Raw genomic sequence first — 22,387 nt, 5'->3', positions numbered from 1 at the left:
TATATCGGCGCACCGCCACCAACTGGCAAAATGTGCCTGTGGCTCTCGCTGTCGCTATAAACCGCAGGTAATGGATCAGTCTGACTTGAGAAGATGTGCAGGATGCCTCGCAGACGTATGCGAGAACCTTACCGTCAAATTAGTGAGTTTTAAAGAGGGCGCATTATTGGCATGAGAGAACGTGATGCATCAATTCGGGAAATTGCTGCTCGTGTGGGACAAAGTGTGTCGGCATTGCAACGGGTGTGTGCAGAATGGTTCACAGAAGGCCGTAGAACACGACGAGATGGGTCTGGTCTGACCACCCAGACAGCCCCCCCACCGAGAAGATCGACGCCTCATCCGAATGGTATTGCAGCACAGATCTGCGTCCTCCTCAGCTCTGGCGCAACTGTGGAACAGTGTAACACATCGTACACTATCAAGAGAGTCAGTCCATCGCCGTTTACTACGGTCTGAGTTACTCGCACGTCGTCTGCTTCTTCGCCTATCTTTGACTAATGCCATGAACATGTTATAGACTACAATGGTGTATGGAACGAGGTCAATGGGGAAAGGAATGGCAGCAGATAGTGTTTTCGGACGAATCCAGTTTCAGTTTGTTTGAAGATGATTGCTGCTTTTTGGTTTGCCGCAGGTAGGTCGAGAGGCATCACATTGACTCCATTCACACAGGACATACAACACCAACTCAAGGCCTTATGGTGTGGGGTGCTATTGGGTACAACCACAAATCACAGTTGGTGCGTGTCCAGGGCACTGTGACCAGTTTGACGTACGTGAATGACATCCTACGACCCGTAGCCATACCCCTTTTGCACAACACTTCAGACGCGATATTTCAGCAGGAAAATGCGCGACCACATATTACTGCACGAATGACGTGCTTTGTTGTTGTCAGAGGAGGTCATGCTGTTGCCAAGGCCCGCCCGATCACCAGACTTGTCGCCAGTCGAAAATGTGTGGGATATGGTGAAAGGATGATCGAGGCGCTGTGACACAATGCCAGCCATCAAAGATGAACTGTGGAACCAGGTGAATGCAGTATGGAAGGCTAGGACGGCATTATCGCCTTATACGCGTCGATGCCACCATGCATGGAACAAGTTATCTGTGCCCATGGAGGACCCAGTGCCTATTAGGCAACAGGACACATGCTGAACCTACTTGACTGAAATGCCAATCGTTTCTGTAGAACATACTAATGAACATGCCCTGTGAATATAAACTTCATATCCCTAATATTTCTGGTTTTCTAATGAAAATGAGTGTATCTTTGAGGTTGAGCCAGGGACAATGAACGGTGGTTGGTACGCGTGGATGTTGACGGGTTGGAAGGAGTACCTTTTGTTTAAGGCATCAGCGGTACACGCGTTTGACTGACTGTACATTTCAAGGTGTGCCAAAAACATCTGTCCACACTCTGTTCCTCACATAACTAGGTGAAAAGTTATATGTTGCCTCAAGACAACGCTATTCAGCTACGGTCTAACGTGCCCGTAAATCTACCGACAAGAGGCTGACGTATCCGAGGAAATGTAGACGGGGCTGGGGTCTAAATTGTCAACTTGAGTTCAAGAGGTCCCGTTGTAATATATTATTTTCTCTTTCTTTTTATGCCTTTCTGCATACGTTTACCTACTTCTGCCCATAATTTCATTATTATTGAAACATTTTCTGTAGCGTGGGACAAGAATTTTTGAACCCTCACCACAGTAGTCTGCTGTTTGAGGGGAAAACCATTTCTGACTCATCGTTTTATTTTCTTCGCTGTTCAATCGCAAGCACTCATGCAGCATTTTGGTTTGAAGAGGGGTGTGTTGAAAGAAACTCAAACTTCGAGAGCCAGTTAAAATCCCTGACTGGCCAGAAATGGAACCTGGGACCCTCTGAACCGAAGGCATCGACGCTGACAATCCATCCAATGAGGAAGAGGAGATATGTACTACTTTAGAATGCCAAAAGGTACGTACAAGAATATCGCCGGTCGAAGTGGAATCTTGTACTGGCCCATGTAAGCATAGGTGAACGGAATTAACCAGCTGAAGAAAACTAGCACTGCTAACAGCTGCTGGCCACGACGTGGATTCTTCCACAGTGGAATGAGAAGCAGAGGGGACAGGAAGTAGAGCTGAGTATCTGCCGAGAGGTACCATGTTGGTCCCATGCACTGGAACAGAAGGAAAACTATCTTACACTAATAACTAATACAGGAATGACAAATGGGTCATCTAGCCGCAGCCAAAGAGCCGGATGACTTTCGTGCAACCTGTGCCCGTCTATGCTAGGCTAGTAATACTAGTAGTCAATAAGTTCGTGGACTGGCGCCTACAGTTCAGGCAACACGGCTTACACTCGCGTACTACAGTCAGTAACTTCTTAAACTGGCGCTTACAGTGTAGGCAAAACAGTGAACACCTATGTATGTATTCCAGTCAGTGTGTTCTTGGACTGGCGCTAACTGTACTAGGACCACATATTCTTTAGACCTGCCTTTTCCCGTATTTTCTCCCATCCTGCTGATTCGGGTGATTTCGAGTTGATCACCTCAAACGTTTCGCTAGCTGATTTGCCGAATTTTCGGCAGAACTTGAAATTTGTGTGTTGCTCAAACTACGACATTCTCAAGTTCCGCCGCTGATATTCAACTACCCTTCACGACGGAGACCTTATACTATATTCAGGCAACCGCCTCTTCCTAGGACCAGCGAAGAAGTGTCACGGTAAAATCCTGTGGCTCTAACTCTCCGCTGTAGTGCAACACAGTGACACTAGACGGCCAGTCCACGAACTTAATAACTTTATTACTAGAGTCCGGATTATTAGGTACTTATAGGTTAGAATGCAAACTTACTTAAGCCAGTAACAAGTATACCCTACACTGTACAACGGTTATGCTATGAGATTTGCATAGATATTAGGGGTATAGCCTATAGAAATCCTTGAATTTATTCTACTCTTCCTACATTATGGTAGAACGGGTTGCATGACACTTCCTACAAACCAAATTACTTTGCACTCTAACCTAATACCACCTAAAAATCCGAGGTATATTTATTACGTACTACTTCTCTTCAAAACCATGACAAGCGCCTCTGACCACACACTTTCTCAACTTTATCAAGCTTACCTTATGCAGTGTGCACCGATAAAATATGGACCAAGTTTCAACGCATATTGCTCACACGTAGGAGGAGAAAATATGTTATATGGACATGAATCGGGAAACGTTTTATTTCCACCTCAGGACTCATTTCCTACAACACTATCTAGTATATTAACTCTTTCGCTCACACTGTCCATTATAATGGACATAGAAATTTCAGTATCCGTTCAGGAAATATTTGATGTAGTGTGACCGTTGATTCTCAGTGAGCATTGAAAAAAACACTTTTCGTGTGCCAACTGAGTGACTTGGCCTGCTATCTGGTGGTGTTACGAGGGAAGTACTAACAATTGCTCTGCTCTGCTGTTGTGGATTTAGACGTTAACAAACAGTGTACAATCTGAAGTCAAGTTAATACGTGAGTATTAAAATACAGTACATACAACATTATTTCGTAAATAATATATATTAACATGTTCGGCCAGGCGATATAAAGTGCAGAAAATTAGTGCACTTGACTCTGAGATTTTTATAAATTGGGATGTATATTGTGCCTCAAAAGTTACATAACCAAGCGTTATGGTATTGGTTATGTTTCATATATGTCGTCGATTAATTCATTTAATTTCTTAAAACGTGAGTTACAGAGTAAGGCTTTAGGAGCAAATGCTATCCTGTCTCTCGCTGAATCTGGAAATACATCTGAACTGGAAATCCTCTCAGGTGATGATAAATTTGGATGTTCTGGATCTGGTTCACTTCAGGGAACACTTCGACGAATTACCTACTATTTGCTTATAAATATGTGCATAGATTGAATAAAACGGTACGAATAATATTAATTTTGTTTTATACTTTGCAAACTTTCACCCTCAATGTCCATTACAGTGGAAGTGAAAAATCTCTAAAACTGCTCGACCTAGCTGTTCCAAGTTCAGATATAATGAATCACAATGTTTCATTTAACAAGTGTACCAAATTTTAGAATTTTAGTTCTATTAGGAAAAAAGCGTGACTGAAATGGTTAATCACTGATTGCATACAGAAACAGAACGCACCAGCATATCATATTAAACTGTGATGTTTGATAATGCTTTTTGTTTAAAGGAGCCTAACATCTAGGTGATCATCCCCTTACATGTGAATTGTTCAAAATACTAGCGCTGATACATGCATCAGCCCGCTGTCGCATTGAATCCCGGATGTGCTGATGCATCCCCGATGAGGGCATGTAGAGTTGTAGTAAATGAGTTCGAACATGGAGATAACGCCCTTACGATCCATTTCCAATGACATTTGTTCTTCAACGTGTGATGAATGCGTCCTGAAGCCTTGACCGTACCTCTTGGTGGTGATGGTTAATGTTTGAAGTAGAAGTACAACGGTGCAACCATACTGTCTTAACGCTAACAAGAAAGAGGAAATGTTATTAAATTTACCTTCGGGAAAAACAAATTATCATAAATTAGAGTGGAAGTTCTAACTGATATAAGTGCCAAAAAGGACTTTTAAAGTCAACATACTCAAAAGGCTAAGCCTTGTCGCGGGAGCCATACATGCCCATCTTGAGCCAGTTCTTTCAGCTTGACATAGGCCTTGCAGTTCATTCTATGAAGCAGAATATTGAAATAAAACACTCCGGGTCGTCCTCTTCCTCTTTTCCCTGCAACTGTTCCTTCATCCCGCAGAACGTCATCAGTAAATTTTATTGACGGTTTTTCAATTTCAGTTACCAGACTCCGTTTTCCTCCTATCTCTCTAAGTACTTCTGTATTGTACTTCATTTCAGTCAGACTTATCATCTGCATTCTTCTCCAGATCCATGTTTCAATTGCCTGTACCCTTTTATTTTACTGCCATCCTAATGTCCAGCTTTTTCAACCGTACAGAAGCACGTTCCATATTTTTTTAGTAAAAAGATAAAAACAGTATACTAGTGAAGAAAAATACTTGTTTAAATTTATTCACGATTGATAACATTGCAAAAATCTCATAAATATAACCCAAAGCATTACAGTTTCAATTCATTAAACAAAAGAGAAAAATAAATTATAAGAATGATAGAATGGAAATGATCTCTGTCCGTCCAGTTCTTTCCTGTTACTTGACCTAAATGCAGGTGGTGTTGAACATCAGACCTCATAATATCTTTGTAAATACTCTTATATTCATCATCGATTAATTCAAGCTTAATTGAAGTATCTTTGTTTCTGTTTTCAGGTGGTGGTTGCACTTTAGATAAGCTGTCAATTTCAGCCAACACATCATCATTTACAATAATTCTTCTTTTTAACAGACAACATTTCTTCCATTATCGTTGGTCACTCGCAGGCACGACTCTTTGCTGTGTCAATATACAGAGGTCATACTTTGTCGAAATCTAAAAACTTTAAAACTCTTATCTAATACCTGGTATGGTCTGGTAGGTCGTGGTGTATACATAACCTTCTTATCATTTAATGTCCGCATTTCAAAAGTTTTGCACGTTTCTCAATAAGAGAAACATTTATGCCTCCAGACAAAAGGAATTTATGTTCAACGGTGACGAAAATCCCTGAAACTACAAGAGAAATGTATAAAAACAGAAGCAATTTTTTACTGACCTGCACAGTCGTCACGATGCCATTACTGGCACTTAGACCAAGTAGCACAGCAGGAGCTGTGAACATACAGGTTCGGCCAATTATGGACGCTTATTACAACTACCTGGGAAGGAATTGGAACTCAGATCATATAGCACTGTATTCGCGCTGCCACATAGATCACTTCAAGTAGAAAACTATTAAAAAATCTCTATATCTTAGCACTTAGATCAATTAGCAATGTTTGACACGACGTTACTTAGCAGCCATGCAGGCTGTGATGTGAAGTATTGATGTATGGCCATGACATACACAACCATAGCCTGTGCAGCTCTCAAGGTACTGTTGCTAGGTAAAATCACGTCACACATTTTGTTACATGACACTATTTCGTTACACAAATTTTCAGATGATCGCTAGCACTAAGATATATTTATGTCAAGAGAAAGAGATCTTGTTCAACGAATGATAGCATTGGCAAAACAATGAAGGGCCATAGAAAATGACAAACTATCTACGCCTCACAAATCTAATACCAGACGGAGAACTAGAGTTCGGACGAGGAAGATGGAAGTTAGGAGACTAACAGAGTATAGAGGGAGGAATTTTAGGGTCAGCTAAGAGACCCATGTTCATCGAAATAGGCTTTTAAATCAAGAGCCTCAGGGTTTATCCATTTACAAAACGAAGGATGTTTAGAACTAGATTTCCAATAAATTTTCTCTTGCATCAGTTGCCGCTAAAAATACATAAAAACCTACATATACAATAAGTCGTTCTGAAAAAGTGCAGTTACATTATTTATGTAACTTATATCTGTTTATTTATACCAGACCTCAGAGGTCTTGCAAATTGTACACTTCTGTTTAATCAATTTAATCAATGTATTGTACCCGCTCAAAACCTGAGTTCCAACCAGCATTTATCTCAGGGAGTGTTACGGTCCGAATCCATCGCAACTAATACTCAATAAAAAAATATTTTGAGATATAAGATCTCAAACTAAATGTAAGGGCGCCATCCAATCAGCACTACAGGGTTGAACGGGACACTCTAATCTTTAACTTTAAGGCTCATCATAAAACACACAAATTATATATATTCCGATCAAAGGGAAATCATGAAGGCTCCGTCCTAGGAATGGGGACGGATATTTAAACGGTCACCAAGGGTTTACTATTCTACAAGAACAAGAACCTGGAACTGTTTCCTTGCAAATGCTAAAGGAGCATTTATTTAAGTAAACAAATGAAATTTTACACACAATCAAAATCTGTTGACCCTTGATTTGCCGGTTATTTGGCAAATTATTCCTGAAAATGATTACATAATATTTGTCACTTTTGACCACCCTTCCATTTTGGTGGTAGAACCGTTGATATCTGAAGGTATCAGATTTACCTTCGTTAACACCATGACCATATTTGATCATGGACCAAATACCTGTTGGCTAAGTAGGCGCGATCACATGGACCATGTTATCGCCTCCACTTTAATTGAGATGAGACCAACCCGGGAAACTACAAACTCTCCCCGGGTTCCTAACCAAGATATGCTAATCGTTAGTTGAAGGAATACGACAAAGGGACTCTAACCTAATTGTCCAGATGTAGGGATTTGCCTTCATTTTACACATATTAACTTAACTTATTATTTACAACCAATTGACATTATTACGTTAATTCGCCAGCTGACTTCCCTAGTATCATCCATCATCAGCATCCGAAATAATAAGAAAAATAAATAAAATAAAATTTTTTTAAAAATATTATTATTATTATTATTATTATTATTATTATTATTATTATTATTATTATCATTATGTTTTGTGGAGATCATGATTATCGTAACCCATAATCATCCTCGGACTAATATTTCAACTTTTCGCGATTTTATTTATTTTCATCTGAAATAAATAAAAGTACCTTCGTTGATTATTCTTCTTCTCCTTCTTCAAATATTCTCATTTTTATTATTATTAGTTAAAAATCTCAAATTTTTCATTTCAACTCCCAACATCATTATTATGTCCAAAATTAAAAAAAGTAAATTCTTCTTCTTCCAAAAAAAGTATTTTTTTAATATTTATTATTATTAATTTAAAAAAAATTAATTTCGCCTGTTACACGGTAGTCCACTCTTAATATGTTTAACCCATAACCCCTTTTACAATTCCGATTTATTTTGGCACTAATCAATCCAGATATGATTTACTTGGAATATTATTATTATTAATATACTATTATTATTTCGAGAATCTTTATTTTTATTCCCCATCTTTATAATTTAGTCACATACGTTCTCTCCCAAACAGAAATCACCAAGATCCGAATTCACATCGGTCGGGACATAATAGTTTTCGAACCCGCAACCTTATTTTCGTACTGCCGTTAATTCATGGAGACCATATGCTCCTAAGACAATTCTCAAATCCCATAACACCTCGCAGTTGGGCAAATACCTCCAATCTCTGCAACTGTTAAATTATTCCTTCCCTTTCCATTTTGAAGTCCATTTATCCATTGGAACTCTTCAAAACATTTTCAGAAATTAACCCTCGGTGTGTGGACTCTATTCTGCCACTCAATACACCGGTATATAAATACAACCTCTATGTGGGCCTTAAGATCCATCTATTTCTTCATCAACATCAGTACAATTCACTTTCATTTCGGGCCGGATTTCTGTCCCACAAAACTCCAAATCTCAATTTTTGGCTCAAATCCCTCTGGACCTCAAACATAGCGTGACCATATTATAAAAGAGCCTATCTCGTTTCTACCAAATTTATTTATGATTATTATGGAGTCCAAAAACGTTAAATCAACAATTAGTGTTAAAACTGGATTCACTGCCCAAATTATAATTATTCACGGCATATGTGATCTCCACATTTAAATTACTTTAATTTGCAATCGTACTATCCAACTAGGCCCGTGCCTTTATTCTCAAAGATTATTATTAATTACGCCTTTACACATTACCAAATTTTAATGTACTACGACACTTGTACATATTATTATTATTTTGTCCACTGGCGAACTTCGCGATATTTACAAACAAATCAATGGACTTCATTCCGTCCCACAACAATTTAAATCACTTGGCAATCCTACCTCTGGATTATCTTGACAACATGCCTTAATATCTATAAAAATTCCGATAACGGAAAAACACTTTGGAAGCACTCCGAAATGAATATTTACATTATCTTTACGTGAAACGTGCTCCATATTATATCAAACAACTCAAGCACTTGAACGAACAACTCAACCCTACTCTATTTAATAATCAACTTATGATGAGTGCTTGGTCTAATCTACATATTAATTTGTCCCTTTGTCTATCTATCTTTGAACTTATACGAGCCGTAACGGCTCGTTTCACAATCAAGTTACCATGATAAATTAATATGATTTCCTCCCCCTAACGATAGCAATCTATAAATACATTAAAAGGTACTCAACTCTGCCATTGTAGTCTGCTAAAACCGGACGAGAAGCCATAGCCCCTCCGGTTTTTAGCAATGCATTCCACTGGTATTCATGCCAGCTTGAAGAATTAATCCTTGACCCTTTTCAACTTTACACATTTTGAATAAAAACAAATAAATTAACTGTTGCACTTTGGAATAATTTCCACCCTAAATTCTATTCACAAATTTTACACTCTCGGCCTTGTATCTAGCCCACTCAATGTAGATTTACATTCTTCATTCCTTTCCCGGACACTAGGAACATGGGATACCTCGGGATTCCCTTTACTACGACCCGTGCGCGCACTTGAATTTCCCGTCTCGCGTTCGTGTAGCTGACCAGGTATCAGTTTAGAATCGACTGCTTACTAGGTGACATAAACACTCGTGACCGTTCTCATGTAACGCACTTCCTAATCTGTTGGTAGAATCTCACACTCCGTAAGTTAGGCTTTACTGAGTCCTGTCTATTTGAAACACTTCATATTAGTAGACTGCTCAAGACCGTAATATGAGCTACATCACGTCATGAATCACTGTACTATGTAACAATATAATACTTCGAACTCTACTTTGAGTAAGTACACACTCGCGCCCCTGGCGTAGTCACGGCTCGAACGCTTTGTCAAAAGTAGTTACGCACCACTGGCGTGGTGACCGCCCGAACACAATATCAGAATACTTTCGCGCCACTGGCGTAGTCACGGCTCGAACACAATATCAGAAGTACTTGCGCGCCACTGGCGTGGTGACTGCTCGAACACAATATCAGAAGTACTACTTCCAGTCCTTGTCTACGACCTCATATTTATACTTGTATCCCCTCTCTTCCGAGTTCAACGGAGGTCATCTTGGAACGCACAGTCCCGATATCTTCATACGACAGTTTGCGGTTTGGCCCGTGGCTTAAATATATGATCCAATGATGTAATTATGTTCTCAAATGCTCTATACCAATTCTCAACTATTATCGTTCGCTGGTAATGGATATATTCGCGAATTTAGCTGCCGTATCCCGGCTCGGGATTTCGCGCTCTATTGTGGCGTCCTTTGCCTTCAGCCAATCAACGAATAGCGTCCATGAATTCTCAGAATTTCACCATGCAATCTCCCGTAATTATTAACTTTTTATAAGTTTTATGATATAGTAAGGCTCCTAAATTCCACTTTATTCTGAATCGATATTTCACTTCTTTCTATCAGTTTAATCCACGGAGTTAGCCTCGCTAGTGCTTCTTACAATACGAAGTTGTCGCCTTGCTTTGGTCAAGTGAATTTTTCCATTGGTCCACCTTAACCACGTGACCGGGAAGGCTCATTTTTTTTCTTCCAGTGCCAACCCCGTTTTCCACTCCCGCTAGTTACATGGAGATACCTCACCATCATTTCTCAGAAATTTGCACCCGGCTCCCTGCGCTGTTGCTACTACCAAGACTGCCCGGGGCTATGAAAACTTTGGCAACAAGTTACCCTCTCTCTTTCTTTCGTTGCCACAAGTTCTGAGAAACCTAATTCTGTCCCTCATTGTGTTTGTTAATCTCACTGGAGACAACATTCTATGGTATGGTGAAACCTGCCATCTCGGCCTGGCCTGTTCTTACTGTACTGTACAGTAAGATACTATTTATTCTGAACATGAAATATATATTCCTCAATAATTCATCATAATTACAATTGCATGACGCTTATCACACCCCCACCAGGGTGCAGTATCTGATCTAAAAGTATACTTCTGAGCCTACATATAATTATTTGAATACAGTATTTCACAGTAGGAATTATTCGGCCTGTAAATAGGCTAATCTAACGATGTACGAATATCTGTGTAACCATGAAAGGTATGCGTCAATGAAACACTTCTAGGCACCTCAACTCCCCTCTCCCCTGAAACTAATGCCCTGATGGGCCGTAACCAACCGAGGGACTGCTGCTCAGTCCGAAGACCTGCAGAATACGAGCTGACACATGGACAGCGCGACGAATCTTTTGACCATTATGCTTGCATTTCTAGACCAGGGATGCCACCTCACCTCACCTCTCCTCAATTTAAATCACGCAGACTTCACGGACCTCGATCCGACACTCAGGTCTGGGTGAAAGTCCCTAACATAGCCGGGAATTTTATTCGGGGCCTTCAGGTGAGAGGCAGGCACACTACACTTTAGACCGTAGGACACCGTAGAAATTCTACACTGTTCAAAACAATTAGGGCATCAGGTGAGATATCATACATAATATACGTATGTAACGCATTTCATTCCGGTATCGGTTACAATTGTAATTTGTGTGTGAGACAGTAAGATATTTTGCTGTCTCAATTCTTTACTTGAGGTTTACATAGCGTTTACTTAGAGCGAGGCCCCATGGGGCTACCATAATAGTGAAAAAGTCATTCCCGTTGCCCTCTAATGCGGTGTGTGATCACCTCGGACGGCCAGTACAGTTGCACACCTGCTTGGCATAGTCTATATCAGCTCTTGAGGGATATTTGACTATTCATCCATGAGTGCAATATCTAGCTCTGCAACTGTTGTGGGAGGAGCTGGTCTGGCTGCAATGCGTCTGCCAAGTGCATCCCAGACATGCGCAATCTGGTTTTAGTCCGGTGAACAAGCTGGCCACGCCATTCGTTCAATTGCCTTAGCTTCAAGCATGTTGTCCACCAGTGCAGCTCTGTGGGGACGAGCGTTATCGTCCACCTGAAGGAACCCATCTCCTATGGCACCAGCGTAGGGCACAATGAAATGTCGAAGGATCTCGTCTCTATACCTCTGAGCAGTCATAGCGCCATTCTGAACGACATAAAGGTCCGTACTGCACCCATAAGCGAATTTGGCCTAATTTAATTCACAATTAAATTGAATATTTCACATATGAGATACCACAGTAAGGCTGTGAAACTAGCAGTCACAAAGGAACTTTCTGGCGCCAGTCAGGCGGCGAGAGAATCCATGAAACTCTTCTCCAGGCACGACCAAAATTGCAAACCATCCTTAGGGTCCCTTCCAATAAATTTTATGACACCGCCTGGGAGCGGCGACTTGGTGGTCGTTCTCACGAGGAAAGCACGCGCTGAAGCCTGACCTACTTTGCTAGGACAATAGGGAACCAACGACTATAACCGCCAATTCTTGGGAGGAAGCGGATGCACCCACGTTTGGAAGAGCGCGAAAGTCTCAGCCAATCAGAATATTCTAAATTTGAATGAGCTGTTGTACCGGGAAAACTACAGTCAGTTTCTCGCGATCTGAAGCCCGATGTGGTAGTGAAAAACAGTGTCCTGACTTCTTTATAATATTTGGTGAATTATCAGTACCAATCTGTGGATAATTAGTGCCCAATTATTAAAATTCAACTGCACACGGAGGAGTAATTGGATCTAGAAGAAGGAGCTGTCATGGCAGGATGAGGCCATCCACCGGAAGAAAATAACACCAGTGACGCGCGCAGTCGTGTGGATTATCCTATGATCATTTCCCGCGGCGCAATATCACATGTGAGTCGGACAAAATTTAGGAAGTTTTGCATATAAATTTTGAAAACCATAACCTACGGATGTACGAGAAAGCGCTCCTGAGGACTAGATTATTACGCCACATCCCTTCCACGGAAGGGAGGAGTTTCTACAAAACCCAGCGACCACAGGGTCGAACTCTCAGTGTTTTTCGAGGTCTCAGTGTTTTTGAGTTCTCAGTCAGTCGTTGTGAATTGTCAGTCGAGCTCAATGTTTTGAGTTTCTCAGTGTCTTTGCAGTGCTCAGTGTTTTGAGTCATTCTTAGTGTCTTCAGAGTTCTCAGTTATTGTCTTGAGTACTTTTAGTGTTACTTCAGTATTCTCAGTGAATTTACGTTTGACAATGTGACAGAGTGTGTCAGCAAATGCATTTAGTCAGCTTCATTTTGGCTGGTAAGAAAGCGATTAGACACTTGTAGGCATTGTTAGAAAGCCTTGTATTATTGACTTGGGAGAATCGCATTTCAGTAAATGAACATTTTCACAGACTTTTACTGTAAATTCAGGGAGAGTAGGCAAGAATTACACTTTCAACTCAAATGAACTCACATTACTAGTCGAGGGAAACAAGTCTATGTTTTTCAGCATATTTACATAAAAACATTTCTAACCAGCGGGGAGTGTTACATGTGAGATCAGTATAAAAGTTTCTCCACGACATAAACTGTATTTTAGCTTGTTTCTACCATTCTACAAACTGTTTGGCAAGCGAGATGTTTACGGGGAGAAACCAGTAAAGACAGACAGGAAGGTGATTGACTTTCTTCAATGGAGACCGCAATAGTCAACCTTGAGGAGACAGTAGGGTTAATGTACTGTAAGCTGTAGTGTAAACAGAGCTGAGGGATCGGCGAGCAGGCCACCAGGTGTTTTGCAGGTAGATAGCGAGGCGATCATCCTTCTACAACAGGCAGGAGTCTGCAGTGGCATGTTCTAACTTTCACTGGAGTGAGAGAAATACGAGTGTTTTATGCTAATATAAACGTGTGTCACGGCATGGCAAGAATGTGTCAAATTTGCGTGTGTAAAAATCTGGAATACCACATCAGCTTGAAGATGGAATTCTAATTTCAACCATGACAGGGACCGGTGGGTGAACCGACCTGCCTCCACCATCAAAGGTAATGAGCATCATTTTATAATGTAAATAAATATGTAGGACCGTGGCAAAAATCGATGATCAATGTAATTTAGAGTACTAGGTAGGGTTGTAAATAATTCACAGTTTTATAATACTGCCAATAATAATAATAATAATAATAATAATAATAATAATAATAATAATAATAATAATGTTTATGTTGCACTTTCAGATAGGCTTATTTTGTGCACTTTGTTTAAGGAGATGTTTGTTTGCGTGTTTTATGGTTGATTTTGTAGTATGTCACTTCGACAGTTAGACAGCTTTGATATTTTGATCTACGAGTGTAATGTCAGTTTTTTGTTTTATTTTTCATCATGATTCTAGATCATTGGTTTTGAGTCGATTTTGTTGGAGTTTTGATCTTGTGGACGCCGTCGCGATGTTTTCAATGTTTATTTTGCTATTTTTGCGCATTTCAGTTTGTTTCATGTTGCGGAATCATCCTTCTGATGACCGGTTTTGATTGTATTTATCCCGCGTATTGTGCGACGATTTTGGTAGACGCGAATATTTTATTTCAACATTTGTGTTTTGAGAGGCAATCTCGTCATTCTTTGTTTTGATAGAAACGGTGAGCGCCATTGATGAGTCAGCTCTGTGATTTTTGTGATGTGTTGACAGTGAATGATCGAGAGATCGAGCTAGATGATTAATATCCCTGATGATCTACGTTGATGATGGAAATATGATATTGGGACCATGTCTTGAATTTTTGCAAGAAGCCGTTATGTGCACGACGGATATTTGCCCGCCGGATACGAGCGAGGCTGTATTGTGAGAATAATGAATAATAATGACGTCGAGAATTAATGAGAAAATAGAATTGTGAAATGAAGAGTTTAACCACGTGTGTTAAATGTGTTACGACATGGGTTATGATACTACAGGCAGGAGCCTGTATTTGTTTAATTAATTCCAGGGGAAGTAGATGCTCGATAATAATGCTAGCTATTGTACAATGTGAACAGAGCGACAAGTCAATGTGTTTTGAATATTTATGTAGAGTCACGGATGACGTGAAGTAACAGTAATTGTCCATCAAGGTTAAATAATATCATGTCCAGACATTGATCGTCTGAAATTTGAGATTGCCGTCAAATTCGCAATATTTCATTTTGCTACTCGCAGCGGGGCATATTTATTTTTTTTTCTAGTGACTCCGAGTTTGTTTTGCGCATTTTCTATCCTTTTAATTTCCAGTAGGCCGCGATGGTGGGATATAGTTTGCTTATTAGTTTTCTTTTCTGTTTGTACTTTTACCGTTTATTTGTAGGACGCAGGTGTATGTGAATTATTTATATTTGATTTGTTGTAAATAGATAAGTGTAGCTAGGCTAGTTTTTTTTTGATCTCTGTATTTTTTTTGTGTCGGAGCAGTGTTTCTCCGGTAATCAACGTAATGATGTAAATACCATTCCAGATGTTAGGTTTATTGGATCATCGATTAATGTCACAGTCGAAATGTTAGTGGTATGCTCATACCAGGCATCTAAGTAATTACCAAACTTTCTTTTAAAACCCACTACATTTTTATTTTGAAATGAAGCGATCTTTAAATAAACCAATTGTTTAAAACTGCCGCAATGAATGGTAAATAAGAGGATACCTGCCTCCATCTAGTGGTGATACCACAAATATGAATTTATAATAAAGTGCAGTTAGCGGCAAAGTCAATAAAAATTTTAATGTACAAGGATCGCTATCATTTGATAATGTTAACATCAGGCGTTTGGCCTAAATTTCTGTTTATTTTAACAAGTCCAGTCTATCACAGACATGCAAATGAAGTTAAAATTTAGATGAGTGGTTGGATACACTCAGAGTAATGTTTAGATAATTAATTTGGTTTATTCATGAGGTATTGAATAAGACAACAGTTATGTAGGAAATGAAGTGTGATGTTCATGGTTGTTCTGTTTTCTTCGAATTATTCCTTAAGTGATACACTTGCTTAGTGCAGTTCATGATTTATTTAAATTTGGGTATTTTACCAAATGAGCGACAGGTGTTAAACATTTAATAACTCCTATAAGTCAGTGGTTTGGTGGCATAACAGAATTTAATTTACTTTATTGTGAGTCAACTATTTTAAAAGTATATTTGAGAGATATTATTTCTCCGTAATATAATTTATATTTCAAGAAGGTGGTCTTTCTGACCAGAGAATTAATTTGAGTCATGTTATTAACTTGAATATTTGGGAGACATGTTTCTCCGTAATATAATTTGTGTATTTCAAGAAGGTGGTCTTTCTGACCAGAGTTGTTTTAAATTGAGTCATTTTATTTAACTTGAAGACAGTGTCAAGATAGTCTTGTACATTTTTAATGAAGGTGTTTGACCTTCAGTCAGTTTATTTAGGCAGTTTATGATTATTTTTGTAAGGCAGATCCTTGCTCTTTAATATTTTATTAGTCACTGTTATTTCATTTGTTTACATTTTTCACTAGTTCAGTTTACGTTCATTTTTTTCGCACTTTGCTTTTATTTTAATAAATTAGTCTTTTATTTAAATTTTAATTCAGTCTTGGGTACCGTCATTTTAGTTAGTTTACCCCTTCTTTTCATTCCCTCACTCCTCAATCAGCGGGTGGCCTCTCCGGGGATAACGGACGGGCACGTCTGAGAAAGAAGAGTCTACATGCAGCGGTGAGTATGATGTATATGTCATTTATTACAGGAGCAGCCGGCGCACAGAAGATAGAAGAGATCACCGCAGTTGTTGCCTTTAAAAGGGCACAGGGGCCGGAGTGAGGAGTGAAAAGCGTGCCGCCCAACTTTAGGGGCTAGATTTGCTTATCCCCGGGACTTGGTACTTTACATTTTATTTATTTTGTACCCAGACTAACAGCCATGAACATAGATTTACTGAGTGTTGATAAATATGAATGCTGTGATAGTACTGTTTGACAAGTAGTGGTATTAATTATAAATGATATGTTTTGTATAATTTTATCCAAATTTAGGATAAAATTGTTTTGTATTGGTGATTACTATGTCTTGCATGTGTTGGAAGTAGGTTGGGGAGCCTGATGGTCTCAGTCGTATTCTCTCAGCACATAAAATGTCGATTAGCCAGGAGCAGTGGGACAGGTTGATTAAAACCATTAACGATTTAAGTGTAACAACCAGATGAGTTGAAATCGAGTCAGGCCGAACTATCGAATAAGATCGAAAGTAGCCAAACAGAATTAGCTGACGAACTGAAATCCAGTCAGGCTGAACTTGTAAATAAAGTCGAAAGTAGCCAAACAGAATTAGCCGACGAACTGAAATCCAGTCAGGCTGAACTTGTAAACAGAGTAGAAACTAGCCAGGCCGAGTTAGCTAACGAATTTAAAACCACACAAGGCGAATTAAAATCCAGCCAGGTAGAGTTAGCCAACGAGTTAAAAGCCACACAAATCGAATTGAAAAGTAGCCAAGCCGAACTTGCGAATAAAGTCGAGGCAGTACACGGACAGGTCTTGGAAGAATTCAAGCAGTGTGAGATAAAGCTCGAGGAGAAATTCATAAAGAACCAGGGTCGAGCTCTCAGAGTGTTTTTGAGTTGTCAAGTGAATTTCGTGGAAAAACCAAGGAGCTCAAACGCAGGAGAAGACGCAAGTTCCGGCACGGAAGAAGAAGATGATGATGATGATGACCCGTGTACCGAAGCGGAAGAAGAAGATGATGATGATGACCCATGTACCGAAGCAGAAGAAGAAGATGACCAGGAAACCCTATCAGCGAACCCAGGAGACGACAGTCATTTCGAGATTGAGATAGGTCAACAGGCAGAAGAGAATTGTCCGGAATGCGAACAGAACTCAGCCGAGATACTAGCAGTCATGAAACAGATTGCAGATGACCTCGAGAAAGAGAACAAACTTTTAGAGAGAGAAATCAGAGAAAAACTCAGACATAAGCAGAGGTATACTTCATAGTCAGGAGTATACATTCGCTTATGGCTGCAAGTATGTCTAGAATATCATTGGTTGAATGGAGAAATCTTCCACTACCGCGTAAGATTTCTAACGGCGTAAGGGGGCATTGCACCCATAAGCGAATTTGGCCTAATTTAATTCACAATTAAATTGAATATTTCACATATGAGATACCACAGTAAGGCTGTGAAACTAGCAGTCACAAAGGAACTTTCTGGCGCCAGTCAGGCGGCGAGAGAATCCATGAAACTCTTCTCCAGGCACGACCAAAATTGCAAACCATCCTTAGGGTCCCTTCCAATAAATTTTATGACACCGCCTGGGAGCGGCGACTTGGTGGTCGTTCTCACGAGGAAAGCACGCGCTGAAGCCTGACCTACTTTGCTAGGACAACAGGGAACCAACGACTATAACCGCCAATTCTTGGGAGGAAGCGGATGCACCCACGTTTGGAAGAGCGCGAAAGTCTCAGCCAATCAGAATATTCTAAATTTGAATGAGCTGTTGTACCGGGAAAACTACAGTCAGTTTCTCGCGATCTGAAGCCCGATGTGGTAGTGAAAAACAGTGTCCTGACTTCTTTATAATATTTGGTGAATTATCAGTACCAATCTGTGGATAATTAGTGCCCAATTATTAAAATTCAACTGCACACGGAGGAGTAATTGGATCTAGAAGAAGGAGCTGTCATGGCAGGATGAGGCCATCCACCGGAAGAAAATAACACCAGTGACGCGCGCAGTCGTGTGGATTATCCTATGATCATTTCCCGCGGCGCAATATCACATGTGAGTCGGACAAAATTTAGGAAGTTTTGCATATAAATTTTGAAAACCATAACCTACGGATGTACGAGAAAGCGCTCCTGAGGACTAGATTATTACGCCACATCTCTTCCACGGAAGGGAGGAGTTTCTACAAAACCCAGCGACCACAGGGTCGAACTCTCAGTGTTTTTCGAGGTCTCAGTGTTTTTGAGTTCTCAGTCAGTCGTTGTGAATTGTCAGTCGAGCTCAATGTTTTGAGTTTCTCAGTGTCTTTGCAGTGCTCAGTGTTTTGAGTCATTCTTAGTGTCTTCAGAGTTCTCAGTTATTGTCTTGAGTACTTTTAGTGTTACTTCAGTATTCTCAGTGAATTTACGTTTGACAATGTGACAGAGTGTGTCAGCAAATGCATTTAGTCAGCTTCATTTTGGCTGGTAAGAAAGCGATTAGACACTTGAAGGCATTGTTAGAAAGCCTTGTATTATTGACTTGGGAGAATCGCATTTCAGTAAATGAACATTTTCACAGACTTTTACTGTAAATTCAGGGAGAGTAGGCAAGAATTACACTTTCAACTCAAATGAACTCACATTACTAGTCGAGGGAAACAAGTCTATGTTTTTCAGCATATTTACATAAAAACATTTCTAACCAGCGGGGAGTGTTACATGTGAGATCAGTATAAAAGTTTCTCCACGACATAAACTGTATTTTAGCTTGTTTCTACCATTCTACAAACTGTTTGGCAAGCGAGATGTTTACGGGGAGAAACCAGTAAAGACAGACAGGAAGGTGATTGACTTTCTTCAATGGAGACCGCAATAGTCAACCTTGAGGAGACAGTAGGGTTAATGTACTGTAAGCTGTAGTGTAAACAGAGCTGAGGGATCGGCGAGCAGGCCACCAGGTGTTTTGCAGGTAGATAGCGAGGCGATCATCCTTCTACAACAGGCAGGAGTCTGCAGTGGCATGTTCTAACTTTCACTGGAGTGAGAGAAATACGAGTGTTTTATGCTAATATAAACGTGTGTCACGGCATGGCAAGAATGTGTCGAATTTGCGTGTGTAAAAATCTGGAATACCACATCAGCTTGAAGATGGAATTCTAATTTCAACCATGACAGGGACCGGTGGGTGAACCGACCTGCCTCCACCATCAAAGGTAATGAGCATCATTTTATAATGTAAATAAATATGTAGGACCGTGGCAAAAATCGATGATCAATGTAATTTAGAGTACTAGGTAGGGTTGTAAATAATTCACAGTTTTATAATACTGCCAATAATAATAATAATAATAATAATAATAATAATAATAATAATAATAATAATAATAATAATAATAATAATAATGTTTATGTTGCACTTTCAGATAGGCTTATTTTGTGCACTTTGTTTAAGGAGATGTTTGTTTGCGTGTTTTATGGTTGATTTTGTAGTATGTCACTTCGACAGTTAGACAGCTTTGATATTTTGATCTACGAGTGTAATGTCAGTTTTTTGTTTTATTTTTCATCATGATTCTAGATCATTGGTTTTGAGTCGATTTTGTTGGAGTTTTGATCTTGTGGACGCCGTCGCGATGTTTTCAATGTTTATTTTGCTATTTTTGCGCATTTCAGTTTGTTTCATGTTGCGGAATCATCCTTCTGATGACCGGTTTTGATTGTATTTATCCCGCGTATTGTGCGACGATTTTGGTAGACGCGAATATTTTATTTCAACATTTGTGTTTTGAGAGGCAATCTCGTCATTCTTTGTTTTGATAGAAACGGTGAGCGCCATTGATGAGTCAGCTCTGTGATTTTTGTGATGTGTTGACAGTGAATGATCGAGAGATCGAGCTAGATGATTAATATCCCTGATGATCTACGTTGATGATGGAAATATGATATTGGGACCATGTCTTGAATTTTTGCAAGAAGCCGTTATGTGCACGACGGATATTTGCCCGCCGGATACGAGCGAGGCTGTATTGTGAGAATAATGAATAATAATGACGTCGAGAATTAATGAGAAAATAGAATTGTGAAATGAAGAGTTTAACCACGTGTGTTAAATGTGTTACGACATGGGTTATGATACTACAGGCAGGAGCCTGTATTTGTTTAATTAATTCCAGGGGAAGTAGATGCTCGATAATAATGCTAGCTATTGTACAATGTGAACAGAGCGACAAGTCAATGTGTTTTGAATATTTATGTAGAGTCACGGATGACGTGAAGTAACAGTAATTGTCCATCAAGGTTAAATAATATCATGTCCAGACATTGATCGTCTGAAATTTGAGATTGCCGTCAAATTCGCAATATTTCATTTTGCTACTCGCAGCGGGGCATATTTATTTTTTTTTCTAGTGACTCCGAGTTTGTTTTGCGCATTTTCTATCCTTTTAATTTCCAGTAGGCCGCGATGGTGGGATATAGTTTGCTTATTAGTTTTCTTTTCTGTTTGTACTTTTACCGTTTATTTGTAGGACGCAGGTGTATGTGAATTATTTATATTTGATTTGTTGTAAATAGATAAGTGTAGCTAGGCTAGTTTTTTTTTGATCTCTGTATTTTTTTTGTGTCGGAGCAGTGTTTCTCCGGTAATCAACGTAATGATGTAAATACCATTCCAGATGTTAGGTTTATTGGATCATCGATTAATGTCACAGTCGAAATGTTAGTGGTATGCTCATACCAGGCATCTAAGTAATTACCAAACTTTCTTTTAAAACCCACTACATTTTTATTTTGAAATGAAGCGATCTTTAAATAAACCAATTGTTTAAAACTGCCGCAATGAATGGTAAATAAGAGGATACCTGCCTCCATCTAGTGGTGATACCACAAATATGAATTTATAATAAAGTGCAGTTAGCGGCAAAGTCAATAAAAATTTTAATGTACAAGGATCGCTATCATTTGATAATGTTAACATCAGGCGTTTGGCCTAAATTTCTGTTTATTTTAACAAGTCCAGTCTATCACAGACATGCAAATGAAGTTAAAATTTAGATGAGTGGTTGGATACACTCAGAGTAATGTTTAGATAATTAATTTGGTTTATTCATGAGGTATTGAATAAGACAACAGTTATGTAGGAAATGAAGTGTGATGTTCATGGTTGTTCTGTTTTCTTCGAATTATTCCTTAAGTGATACACTTGCTTAGTGCAGTTCATGATTTATTTAAATTTGGGTATTTTACCAAATGAGCGACAGGTGTTAAACATTTAATAACTCCTATAAGTCAGTGGTTTGGTGGCATAACAGAATTTAATTTACTTTATTGTGAGTCAACTATTTTAAAAGTATATTTGAGAGATATTATTTCTCCGTAATATAATTTATATTTCAAGAAGGTGGTCTTTCTGACCAGAGAATTAATTTGAGTCATGTTATTAACTTGAATATTTGGGAGACATGTTTCTCCGTAATATAATTTGTGTATTTCAAGAAGGTGGTCTTTCTGACCAGAGTTGTTTTAAATTGAGTCATTTTATTTAACTTGAAGACAGTGTCAAGATAGTCTTGTACATTTTTAATGAAGGTGTTTGACCTTCAGTCAGTTTATTTAGGCAGTTTATGATTATTTTTGTAAGGCAGATCCTTGCTCTTTAATATTTTATTAGTCACTGTTATTTCATTTGTTTACATTTTTCACTAGTTCAGTTTACGTTCATTTTTTTCGCACTTTGCTTTTTATTTTAATAAATTAGTCTTTTATTTAAATTTTAATTCAGTCTTGGGTACCGTCATTTTAGTTAGTTTACCCCTTCTTTTCATTCCCTCACTCCTCAATCAGCGGGTGGCCTCTCCGGGGATAACGGACGGGCACGTCTGAGAAAGAAGAGTCTACATGCAGCGGTGAGTATGATGTATATGTCATTT

General features: G+C 39.2%; 1 protein-coding gene across 1 annotated transcript in view; it reads right to left on the bottom strand.

The window, feature by feature from the left end:
• LOC136866983 (nose resistant to fluoxetine protein 6) overlaps window positions 1-22,387 on the bottom strand; it is a 159,240-nt gene that overhangs the window by 44,159 nt on the left and 92,694 nt on the right. Inside the window, exons 8-9 of the mRNA XM_068226787.1 lie at window positions 11,803-12,000; window positions 1,974-2,170 (exon numbers count right to left, since the gene is read on the bottom strand). Of these exons, the coding sequence (XP_068082888.1) occupies window positions 1,974-2,170; window positions 11,803-12,000 (395 nt within the window). The remainder of the gene's footprint in view (window positions 1-1,973; window positions 2,171-11,802; window positions 12,001-22,387) is intronic.

Source organism: Anabrus simplex, chromosome 3, assembly GCF_040414725.1.
Source record: "Anabrus simplex isolate iqAnaSimp1 chromosome 3, ASM4041472v1, whole genome shotgun sequence".
Lineage (NCBI taxonomy): Eukaryota > Metazoa > Arthropoda > Insecta > Orthoptera > Tettigoniidae > Anabrus > Anabrus simplex.
Note: the sequence above shows the minus strand (reverse complement) of the source record. Positions and strands in the feature narration are given on the sequence as shown.